The sequence below is a fragment of the Saimiri boliviensis genome, chromosome 2 (genome assembly GCF_048565385.1).
Source record: "Saimiri boliviensis isolate mSaiBol1 chromosome 2, mSaiBol1.pri, whole genome shotgun sequence".
NCBI classification, from domain to species: domain Eukaryota; kingdom Metazoa; phylum Chordata; class Mammalia; order Primates; family Cebidae; genus Saimiri; species Saimiri boliviensis.
In genome coordinates, this window is record NC_133450.1 from 141,258,630 (window position 1) to 141,270,588 (window position 11,959).

An 11,959-nucleotide genomic window follows, 5' to 3' on the forward strand; every position below is an offset into this window, starting at 1 on the left:
GTGCACCCAGGCCTGGCCGAGGTGCTCAATCAGGCCAGGATGGCCTGGTGCAATCTCCATCGCCCTCTTCCTGAGGCCGGGTGGGTAGGCACCCCCAGGGCCTGACTCCAGCCTGTTGGAAGCTTGGGATGGAACGAAATGGCACACGAAGCCCGACAGCCCCAGATCCCCACCACCCCTGCAGGCTGGAACAACCGCCTGGGGTTGGTGAGGTTTCTGGGAGAGCTGCTCCTCCCTGGGGCCAAGGAGGGTGAGAGGCAGGGACCCTCCAGGGCTGGGGACGGAGGGAGGAGGCCGACTCGGCACTTGGGACACTCTGTCTTCCAAAGGGTGTCCTTAAAGCCAGTTCCAGGAACTGGCCCATGGGAGAATAGGAGTTCAGCTTCCAAATTCCTGATGCAACATGAACAGAGGAGCCGCGGCAATTAATTTATTATCAAGCAGACGCAACAAGCAGGACGTGTCTGCTTCAAAAACCCCTTCACATAGAAAAGTCAGAAGATAACGCAAATTCGAGTCCAAGTCCTGCGGGTGGGAGTGTGCCGGGGCCTGGCTGTCTCGGCCCGGTTCCCAGGTATATGCCCAGGGTTCCATCTGCGGCTCTCGTCCAAAACCTGTTTCCTGACAGTAATGACCCTCCTTCCTGCGGCTTTCCCAGTACTCCGAGGCCACCCTTGGTATTTCCACGCATCTGTTTCAAGAGCGAGAGCTTTGCAGCCAGCTCAGAGAACGTGGAGTTTCCTGGCCTCGCCACTCTCCCAGCCAGCAAGCAACAAAGCAATCGGTCTGGTGAGAGGCCCGGCTCCCCACTCGGGCCAGGGAGCAGACCCCAGGGTGCTGAGTGGTGGAGCCACCGTCTGCAGCACAAGACCTGCTGGGGCAGGGGTGCTCAGACCCCAGGGCACCTATGGAGGGCTGGCCCTTAGGCTCTGGACAGGGAACAGGAGAACCCGAGGTGAGTCCCGGCCTGAAGACCTTCAGCAAAGCCTCCTCTTCCAGCACCCCCTTAGGAAGTGGGCTTCACCCCAGCAGTCCTGGCTCTCAGGAGGAGTGGGAGGCAGTCGGGGGAAGTAAGCCCAGGTAGTGTCGGGTTTGGGGCTGCCCCTGTGTTCAAGAACAGTGTCCCCATAGAGCCTGGGTCCCCAGCCTGCCCTGTGAAGGGCAGGGCTGAGCATGGAACAGCTCACAGGTGCCAGCACTGCCCACTGTGGCCCAGCGGGTGCAGACACAGCACATGCTCGGCCAGTGCTCCAGCTTCACAGAGGGCCCTTCCACAATTTGCCACCGAGGGTCACTACACTCAAAATTTGCCACCAAGATCATGGAAATAACTCCGGAATACTCAGGTCAGCCGACTCCCCTCCCACGGCCCAGCTTCTCAGTGGGGACTGTCTAACGGCAAGAAGATCAGCATGAGGCCCCTGAGTTGGAACCCTACCTCTGCTTCTCTGCTGCTCGTGACCTTGGACTGGCCACCTATCTCCTCCCAGTGCCACCTTGACCTTGTCTCCTCTTGAGACTCATTCCTGGAACCCCACAGGGATCTCATCTGCAGCGGCCCCCAGCTTCTGCCCGTGCCAGGCTCTCGAGTGGCAGGGAGCTCACTACCCAACATCACCACCCTCCCATGGTCCAGCAGCCTTGAGTTCAAGGTCCTTCCATGCATAGAGGTAAAGCTGGCTCCTCTCTGAGCACCCCAACTGCACCCACAGAGCTAGCTCAAGTTCCGGCTCCTGCAGCCATGGCCACAGCACCAGCCTGTCCCTGTCCTGGAGGGAGGGACCCAGGGTCAAGTACACCTTCTCTGCCATGCACAATGCCACACAAGCAAAAGCTTAGTGAGACAGCCGCCAGGCACTGCACACCCACCTAGCACATCCGCAGACTTCTTCCTCTCTACAATCTGGATGTCTCGGGCGCCAGCTGGGATGTGGGTCACCAGAGAGTAACCTGGAAACAAATGGGTGACAGTGAGCCCCTCCTGATTGGAAAGGCACCCTTGGAGGCCACCCGCCAGCTCCAAGCTCTTGGTAGGCGAGAGGTGGCTGTCTAAGGGTTGGCCCACCCCCCGTATTCACTTGGGTGGCTCAGCTGAGCCCTGTCCTGTTGCAGAGGCTAACCCACCAAGCTGGGCACCTGCCCAGGCTCACCCCTTCCTACCAAGGCCGCAGGAGGGCTTATCCCTGCCTGCCCCAGCCCCTCCCGAGGAACAGTGAAGGCCACAGGGACCTAGAACACACTGGAGGTACTGGAGCTCAGTCCCACTCTGGCATGTGTCACCCAGGAGACCCCAGGCAACCGAGGGAGCCCCAGCCAGCATCTTGTGCACATTGGCACTGCCATTTTAAAATCCTGTCTTCTCACAACACCACGGTGACGTTCAAGGTTCACCAGATTCAAAGACGTGGGTGAGAAAGGACAAGAAGAGCCGCAGATAGAATCTCCAATTCTGCCTATGCCCTTCCTAAGTGCCAGGCCCCAGGCTGGGGTCCAGATTGGGCAATGGCAGCCGGCTCAGAACCTGTCTTCAAGGCCCCCAGGCCCATGGGAAGGCAGTCGTAGAGTCCTCCCAAGGGTCTGGAGGGAAGGTGCTCAGAGAAGGAGAGCATTGACGGCAGGTGGCTGAGGGAGGAGCCCCAGGAGAAGGAGATTTTAGTACTCCCCGGGACAGGAAAGAAGGGGCTCTCCAGGTGGGAGGTTTCCTGGCGCTTGATGTCTGTTTCACTGGATCCCTCTGGGCGCGGAGGACTCTGCGTCCATCTCCCGGCCTGGGTGATTGTCTCCTGCAGGCCAGCACCTGCCTGCCATCCCTCCCCCAACATCCCCACACCTACAGGTCCCTGGAGGCACCCTTGGATGACCTGTCCCTCACTGCCAGCAGTGCTCTGGAAAACAGGCTCTTTGGAGACATGGGGTAACAGGAGCTGTGACTTGCAGCATTGGTTAATTTCCGTGGTGTAAACACCCCTGCTGTGGCCAGTTTCAAGCTACTGTAACCGGGCAGCTTAACTTCAAAATGCATTTTAAAACTATTTTTTCCTTTCTCTTGGGTTTCAAGACGTAAGTTTGAAGCAAGCTGCTGACGCTGTGTTTGTTTTCATTATCAACGTGATGTCACTGAGAAGAGAGGCTACAGGACACCGGTATATGGTGTCTTTGCCACATAGATAAAATAGTTACATACTCTGAGAGATTGAGGCGGGCAGATCACCTGAGGTCAGGAGTTCGAGACCAGCCTGGCCAGCATGGTAAACCCCTGTCTCTCCTAAAAATCCAAAAAAAATTAGCTGGGCATGGTAGCGGGCACCTGTAATCCCTGCTACTTGGGAGGCTGAGGCAGGAGAATTGCTGGAACCCAGGAGGCCAAGGTTGCAGAAAGCCAAGATCGCACCATTGGACTCCAGCCTGGGCAATAAGAACGAAACTCTGTCTCAAAAAAAAAAAAAGTTATAGACATCAAAGGATTGGGAAATGGTGACTTTGCTTTAAACATAATGTATTTAAATATAGGCTGTTATACTTTAATTTTCAAATTAGCAAGTAGCTCACAGGATTCCTGAGCATTTGATGCCCCAGCCCATCCCACGGCCTCCAGATGGGTACAGGGCATGGCTGGTCGGGGGCAGGAGTGTAGCTCAGCTGAGAGGACACTGGCCCAGGAGCGGGCTCCCAGGGTTCACCCCCAGTTCTGCCTCTCGTGGCTGTGTGACCTGAGACGAGTTATTTAACCTCTCTTTGCCTGTCTCTGCACATTTCGGCAACAGGAATAGTGCCAGCCACGTAGAGCTGTTGCCAAGCGTGAATGCGTTACCTTGTGAGCACGCAGAGGAATTAGGGGGATCGTTGGCATGTCAGCCCCAGGCCCCAGGCTGAGTCCCATGAGGATGGGGCCCTATCTCTTGGGCTCACTGTGTACACACGGCCTGACACACAGTAGGTGCCCTACGAGACATGTGCTGCCTGAATACCTGCTCTCCGTCTGCGTGCCCTGGGTCCAGCAGGAGGCTGTGGGAGCAGGTTTGCGGAAGGAAGGGAGGAAAATCAGACGCCTTCACTTCACGCCTCCTATAGCAAGGCCTTCAAAGGAAAGACCTCTGCCCACCTTGCCTGCGGGACACCCAGCACGCATTATTCCCGCCCCTGCCTGGCAGCTCTGCCCCTTGTTAGTCCGGCATGCTGGTCCCTAGGTGGCACGTCCAAGCCCCACCCTCTCCAGTGCCCTCCCACTGGCACCTCCTGGAGCCGACACACACGCCACAGTTACCCCTCACGTGGCAGGGCTGAGGCCATTCCCTCTACCTCCAGGACACAGCCGGGTCCTCCATGGCCCTAACAGGCCTGGTTCTCATCCAGACTCGGCTGGCCTCACTGGGACCTTAGCAGATTATTCCCACTCTGGGCCTTGTTCCCCATCTGCCAAGTGGGTCTGAAGCTGCCCTGCCTTCCTCCGTCTGGAAGTTGGAGTAACCCAGTTCTATTCCTCCAGCATTTCTTCAGACCCAGAAGTGTGTTCAGCTGAACACCAAGCATTTTGAGTGACATCCCTCCAAAAGTAGAAAGTGCTGTCCCATGCCAGACACCCACCCCCATGAGGGCTGGGCTGCAGCTGGACACAAATGTCAGACCAAATGCCCGCAGCTTAGGAAAGGGACAGGCACTGCCCAAGGGAAGTAAGGGATCTGGGCTGGGTCAGTGTGGAGCCGACAGGGAGCCTCTGAAACTCAGAGGCTGAGTCAGTGTGGAGCGGACAGGGGGCCTCTGAAACTCGGGCCCCAGAATCCAGCGTCCCAGAGTCAAATCTGATATCCGAGTGGAGAATGGGTCTCAGGCATCAATTTCTCCCTTTTTAAAGTGCGGTGCTAGCTGGGCATGGTGGCGCATGTGTATAATCCCAACACTTTGGGAGATGGAGGTGGGTGGGTCGCTTGAGGTCAGGAGTTCGAGACCAGCCTGGCCAACACGGTAAACCTCTGTCTCCACTAAGAATACAAAAATTATCTGGGCATGGTGGCACATGCCTATAGTTCCAGCTACTCAGGAGGCTGAGGAATAAGAATCGCTTGAACCTGGGAGGCAGGGGTTGCAATGAGCCCAGATCGAGCCATTGCACTTTAGCCTGGGCAACAGAGGAAGATTCTGTCTCAAAAAACAAAAACAAAAAAAAAAGTGTGGTGTTAACACCTCCCTGCAGGCGGCCTCAAAGGGCAAATGTGACCCTAAGCCAAGTGCCTACTGGTACCCAGAAGGTCCTCAACAAAGAGCTGCCCATTCTTGCAAGCCAACGGAGGCCCACAATCACCAGGCCAGCTCACCTGGGCCTGGATGCAGAATCAGGCGGCCCTAGAGGGGAAGGACTTGCCCAGTGGTGCCCAGGAGGCTGCAGGCAGGAGCACACTCAGGACCCTTGATTCCCAGGCTCCTCTGCTTGGACTCCAGGGCGCGCTGCGGCCTTACCGAGGTGGGCGTTCCCCTTGCGATAGTTGCCCGTCACGTGGGTGCAGCTGCTACCGTCCCCCTGGCAGACGCCACACTTGTCCAGCGTGTGGGTGGAGAAAAGCACCCCGTCACAGCCGATGGGCTGCAGGAAAGGAGAGGGAGAGGGCTGCTGGGAGGGCACTGTGGCCAGGCCCGGGGCCGCCACTGCCTCCCACGGGCGGGCGGGCAGTCGGCGCAGTGAGACCGGCGGTACTTTCGCTACAACGTTTAACAACCTCACATTTTCCAGACACGCAAACCCCTCGCAGGTCGGTGAGCTTGCAGGAGGTGCCGTCACGGGCGGGGACCATGAGCTGCCGCTGGCCGTCCACGGTGGTGCAGTGCAGGTCACACGGCTTGCTGGAGATGTGAACATAGTCATCTGGTGGGAAGATGAGGTAGAAGGTCTCAGCTGGGCTGCACGGTGGGATTCAGGAGACTTCTTTCTCCTCCCTCTGAGACAGCTCCCATTGCACAGATGGTACAACTCAGGCCTGGAGAACAGAAGGGACCTGCCCCCGTCTCAGTAGCAGAAATTGATGGGTCGTCGGGCTCAGCCCAGACACTGTGAGCTCCAGCTTCTGCCTCCTTGTGAGTAGAGGGCAGGGCCTGAGACCCAAGCTGGGGTTCTCCCTCTGCAGGTCTGAGCCAACTCAACACCCCCTGTGCTGCTGGCCCTGGGCACCCCAGCCTTAGCCCTTGCTGGGTGAGCAGGAGAAGGATGATCCCAGCGTCTACACTGTTGCCTGAACTACTTGCTTCCCATGGGACTATGTGGGCAGTCCCCACGTGGAACCGTCTAGGTTGGTTCCTGTCGGTGCCCAGGAGGCAGTAAATGGGAGAGTCACCACTGCCCTCAGAGGTCAGGCCTGCGGTGAACTCAGCCCCGTGACTTGTCCTACGTTGAAGTCGTGGGTCACGGGGGAGCGGATAGACCCCTAGGCCAGGGCTCAGGAGACCCAGGTTCACTCCTGGCTCTTCGTCTGACCACCTCCATTTCCCCACCTGCCCACCCGCCAAGTTTGGTCCTGGGTACTGAAAGCGCTACCCCCAAAGTTCAGTCAGCTCCCTGAAAGGTCCCCAGGGCGGCAGGTACCCGGGTACAGAGGCTTCCACTGGTGCGTCCGCCCGTTGTACACGTGGGAGTTGAAGGAGACGCACTGCTCCTCGCGGAAGCTCCTCCCGTCCGGTGGACACTCCTGGGAATCGAGGGGACAGGGAGGCTCCAGGAGGAACTCGGCCCGACAAAGGCATTTTTGTCCAGGCTAAGCAGGAAGTGGCTGCAGCCGGGACAGCCGTGCAGGGCCCAGGGCCCATGGAGTGGCCTCTCATGCGCCCGCCTGGTGCTCCCACACACTCCGGAGGGAGCAAGGACGCGGGGAAGGGCAGCTCCGCCCCCGACGCCAGCCCTCCGCCAGCCCTAGACACCTCCCATTCCCCACCACACCTTCTCCCAGCCTTGCAGGGGAGGGGACATGGCCCCACTATGGCTGTCATGGGTGCTCCCCTCCACCCTGTCCTCAGCAGACCCTGAGCGTGTAGCCACCGTGCCGGAACAGGGCCTGGCACATGGCCTGTGGCCACGCACACCGCCTGAATCAGTAAGATCACGGCTTCATAAAGAGGAACCCAGTGTGCAGGCAACGGACTGGTCCTGGGGGACCCAACTTAGTTGTGCTGGGGCCAGAGCTCAAACCTGGGTCCCTTTCATGCCAGAGCCCATAAATGCCCCTCCTCCAACCCCTGGCTGCACTGTTCTAGGAGGGCACCTGACCAGGTGATGCCAACACAGAAGCTATGGTCACCTGCCTCCCTCCAGCCCCTCACTCCCTGCACGTGCGCACACGCCCCCAGAGACCCCCAGCTGCTCCACCTTCCCTGCCCAGGCAGGCAGGCCACACGAGCCAGCCTGGCAGCTCCAGACCCGAGCTTGGCGTGCCCCCAGCCTCATGCCCTGCAGTCCATGGAAAGGTGTTCAGGTTCCAACTGCCCAGGACCCCACTGAGAGCTGCCCCTGAGGCCTGATCAGAGTCAGCACCTCCTCCCCAGCCTCGGCTAGCCACCCAAAGAAGCTGATGGGGGCTGGGGCAGAAGGGCTTCAAGAGCAGCCCAGGGGACTGTTTCATGGGACGGGGAGGGCTGGCAACTGCTCAGCCTCCCTGTGGGCGCCGGGCACACAAATGTTGTGAGCAAAGTGGGAGTGCCAGCCGAGGCCCCAAACCCGGAGGCTGCACTTGAAGCTCCAGGAGCAGAGCGAGGCGTCCACCCCAACACTGCTGAGCACACATGCGCACAGGGACAGTGGTCTGGACCGAGGATGGCTCCGTCCTAGCCCAGGTCAAAGCCTTCAGTCTTCTCCTCAACCCTGCCCCTGGGCTCTCCTGGAAGGGCAGGCCCAGAACAGAATGCCCGGGAGGCCCAGGGGCCACCAGAAGACCCCCTAAAACCTGCATGATGGTGGGGAGGAGAGCCGGCCATGGTGCCCCTGCCCGTGCCAGGCCTCACCTGCACTCTGCAGAGCTGGTACCGCTTGGACGTGCCCATGCAGGTCCTGTTCCCAGAGCCCAGGATGGACTTCCTCCTGGCGGAAAGACGCAGGCTGAGTGAGGGCTGCAGGAGAGGTGCAGGAATGCCGTCTGCGCTGGCCGCACGCCACTGGGGTCCAGAATCTCCCGATTCCCGTGACCCAGAGGGCTCCTTCCTCCCTACTCAACTCCAACCCCGGACACACACCAGAGCCTCAGGGGAGTGAGATGCGATTCACTCCACATCAGTACCACACAGCACAGGCGCTCAGCACACAGAATTGAAACAACTGCACGGCCGCGTGCCAGCCTGGGCCCGGGTGCACAAACACGTTGTGTGTTCTCAGAAGTATGAGGTGGGACCAGCATGCTCTCCATGCCATGGATGAGAAAGTTGATGCTCAGAGAGGTTAAGTGACTTGCCCAAGGTCACACAGCAAGGGAATCACATAGGCCGGATTGGAACTGGGTCCGTCTGGCAGCGGAGGCTTTCACTGCAGGGCCTGTGCTTCTCTGGGGGCTCCCAGAAGACCCTCACTCAGGTCTTCAGAAGAGAAGGCAGGGTGGGTCTCCTCTCTAGGACAGACCCCTGGAAACAGCTCCTGCCCTCTCATGAAGGGGTTCTCTTGTGCCCTGAAGCATGAAGGACCCCAGGGCCAGTGCCAGGACCCATCCGTAGCCACGTCCAGCAGAGGCTGATGGGGAGACCCAGCCTGTGCTGTCCCCAACCCAAGAGCACTCCCAGAGTGAGAAGCTGCCAGGCTGAAGGGCAGCCGCCCTCTGCCGCCCACTGCCCCACCCTCATGCCAGCCCCTCGGGGGCCACGTGCCCGACCTCGCACCTCTGCTGTAGGCAGTGCCGCTCCTGGGATGTCACCCCGCCCCCGCAGCTGCGGGAGCACGCCGTCCACTTTGTCCACTCCCCCCACCAGAAGGCCGTGGCGTCGGCGCCCCCCTCCAGGCTATTGGACGTCGGGCTGTTGTCCTGGGTGAGAGGCCCCCCAAGACAGTAGAAGGCTCAAGTGCCCAGCAGGGCCAGCCTGCCCCCCACCTCATGCCCCAGGGTATCACCAGCGGGACCAGAGGACACAGCCCCCTGCCTGGGGCCCCCGCAGGGTCACTCGGCAGCCTGAGTTCAGATCTCCTGGGTGGCATTGGAGGGAACTCCCAAGGAACCATGGGCCACAGGTCCTCCCTGACCATAAGGCCCAGGATGGCCCGGGGGCTTGGCCAGCTCCTGGGGCCACACCTAACTGTTCTCACTTTCCCTGGGCCCACTATGTTCTGCAGGACACAGCCTACCAGCCATGCTGGGGCCTTTGCTTGGAAGGGAAGCACTCAGCCCCCTCTGCCCTCTCCTCCTAAATCGCCAGGGGCTCCGGAATAGCCAGGGCCCAGTTCAGAGCTGGTCTGACTGGCTCTGGGAACAAGGTCCTGGGAGCCAAGAGGGGCTCCGGGACCCAGGGCACGTGCCCACACAGCCCCCTCCAAGCCAGCCCATCTAGGAGTGACCACAGCACCTGGGAAGGGGATTGGCATGGGGCCCTCAGACCACAACGCCCCACTCACCGTGGCCCCGCTTGACTTTGTGTCCCTAGCCACAACCACCAGAACCAGCAGGGACCAGGCCCAGCAGGGACATTGCCGTCTGCCGTCCATCCTTAGGAAGCAAGGCCACCGTCACCACCAGGCCAGCTCCGTTTCTCTTCCAGATGACCAGGGTATGCTTCGGGGAGAGTCCTGAGGACCCAGTCAGTACCCAGGCCTCAAAGGTGTCCGGGACTAGTAGGTCGTGGCTGTCTGGCAGACCCTGGGGAAGGTTGAACCCCCCACCCCAGTCTAGGCTTAACACGGAGCTTGATGAATGATTAGCAATGCCTGCTGCAGGTAAGACACCCAGCGGTGCTGAGCCCGCTAAGCCTGTGCCACCCTTGGTCCGAGGGCGTGCAGGGAAGCATGCCATGCTTTGCTTCTGAGTCCTCAAACCCCTGGAGACAGGCTGTGGAGACAGCCAGCCTCTGCTGAGCGGCTGGGGGCTCAGGTGTAGGGAAAGGCTGCGGTTCAGTCCAGCGCTGTGGCTGGAGCACCTTGGGATTTTGACCTGCTCAGCCCGTGCTGGCCTTGTAGGAGGATGCCACTGGCTGCTGAGGGTGACTACATGGCGATAAGCTTGGCCAGGTCCCAGGGGAACCTGCAGCCTCCACAGTCAGCACCCAGCAAGAGCCAGCACTCAGGTGAGGCAGAACTCGGGCACTTATGCCGCCTCCCCTCCCCAGGAGAGAAGATGGAATTGGGGGAGGGGCGGGGTGGGAGGAGGTGCAGTTTGTGCCTGAATGTCAGCAGTCCAGGGCCACATGGCTGGCCTCCCTCCCAAAAGCCAGCACCTCTGGCTCAAAACACCTGCCAGGGGTCAAATCAAGTCCAGTGGAAAGACTGTCCAGCCTCTGGGCCCTCAGCCCTCGCCACCCCCTCCCCAGCGCCAACGCTGCCCTGCGGAAGGGAAGAAGGAAGAACAGATCCTTCCACGGCCTGTGCCCAGGGCTTGCTCAGGTGCTGAGTGTCACTTGCCAGCAAGTTAAAGAAGGGATTTCAGAAACCATGCAGCCTGCACCCAGAACCTGGAGCCCAGAGAGGGGAGCCAATGTGCTCAAAGCCTCACAGCAGCGTAGTACACTAGCGAACTCGGGGAAGCGACTCCATGCCCAGCTAATTCCTGGAGAAGAAGGCACGGAGGTCACCCCTCACCCCTGCCGGCCCAGAGGCCAGCTCCAGCTCTGCCCCTCCCTCCTCAGCAGCCTCGAGCTTCCTTGCAGGCCCGGCACCTGCAGATTTTCAGCAGTTACTCCAAGGACACCATTGCAGCTCGGACGACATGGCCATGTACCCTGGAGTTTGACACCCCGCCCCCGCTGCCTGCCCCCCACCTACCTCCCCTGCAGACCTCCAGCTGCACCCCCAGCCTCACACCCACAGGAGCCCCCTCCACTGTGCCGTTGGCTAAAGGGTGCCCCAGCCTCCGCCTGCCGGCTGAAGACAGGTGCCAGCCGGCCTCACACTTGCTTTTCATTAAGGCTTCCAGACACCGCTGGCTTCAGGCCAGGCCTTGCTTACAGGGATCCATCCCCTCCCTGGGGTCCAAAAGCAGCGGCTGGCGGCAGCAGAGAGGTCTGTGGTGCACACAGAGCTTCAGGCGCACAAGGCTAGGTGCTGAGAGGCCACCCTGCCCATGCCCTACGGGCCAGACCCCCTCCCCACAAGCCTCCCCACGTTACGTAACCACTCCAGAGGGCACGGGGTGCTCCCACCCCCAGCCCCAGTCTGAGTAGTGAGTTGGCCTGATAGGGGCTGCAACGTGAAGGGAACGGGGACAAGGTGGCCTACCTGGTCTGGGGTCAGCAGGTTGTCCTCCCAGAGAAAGAGGCAAGAGCTTCGGAGGGCAGGCGGCACCAGGTGCGCTGTGCGTGTGGGGGCTGCGTGAGTGCAGAGGCTGCGGCTGGCCTCCTCTCCCCTTCCCCTCCTCCCCTGCACCGCCTCCCTCTCCCACTTCAAAGAGCATCCAAGAGAGGGGGTTCCCGGGAGGGGCACAGCCCAGTGGCGGCTCTGCGCTGGCGGCCGCCTTTATAGCTGTCAGGCAGACGGGGAGGAACTCACACTTCCCACCAGGCCGCTCCCCCGCCCGCCGGCCGGCCTGGCGCACACTTTAACCCGCTCTGCGCCTCTGGAGCCCGGCCAGGCCAGCCCAGCTGCCTGTTGGCTGCTGCCGTCGGCGGCGGCCCAGGAGCAGCGAGCACGGAGGCCGCCTTCCCCAGTCCAGAACCGGGGACCACATGTTGGGTGTCCAGACAGAGCAGCCGCTGGCCTGAGGTTACCGGGGAGGCTGGCGGTGGCACGGCCCCGGCCCCGCCTTTCCGACTTCTGCGTCCAAAGCGGGCCTGGCCCTGGAGCTCCTGAGAATGGGGT

At 60.6% G+C, this 11,959-nt stretch overlaps 1 protein-coding gene across 9 annotated transcripts in view; it reads right to left on the minus strand.

The window, feature by feature from the left end:
- ADAMTSL2 (ADAMTS like 2) overlaps nt 1-11,959 on the minus strand; it is a 38,618-nt gene extending 26,659 nt beyond the window's left edge. The window contains exons 1-10 of one of the 9 annotated variants that reach the window (XM_010352215.2): nt 11,651-11,669; nt 11,381-11,454; nt 11,111-11,166; nt 9,569-9,659; nt 8,842-8,984; nt 7,981-8,056; nt 6,572-6,674; nt 5,712-5,857; nt 5,455-5,578; nt 1,870-1,950 (exon numbers count right to left, since the gene is read on the minus strand). In XM_010352215.2, the coding sequence (XP_010350517.2) occupies nt 1,870-1,950; nt 5,455-5,578; nt 5,712-5,857; nt 6,572-6,674; nt 7,981-8,056; nt 8,842-8,984; nt 9,569-9,658 (763 nt within the window). In that variant the 5' untranslated portion in view covers nt 9,659; nt 11,111-11,166; nt 11,381-11,454; nt 11,651-11,669. Of the gene's footprint in view, nt 1-1,869; nt 1,951-5,454; nt 5,579-5,711; nt 5,858-6,571; nt 6,675-7,980; nt 8,057-8,841; nt 8,985-9,568; nt 9,810-11,110; nt 11,167-11,380; nt 11,623-11,650 lie in introns of those variants that run through there. The other 8 variants (XM_074394544.1, XM_010352209.3, XM_010352210.2 and 5 more) reach the window with 8 other exon arrangements.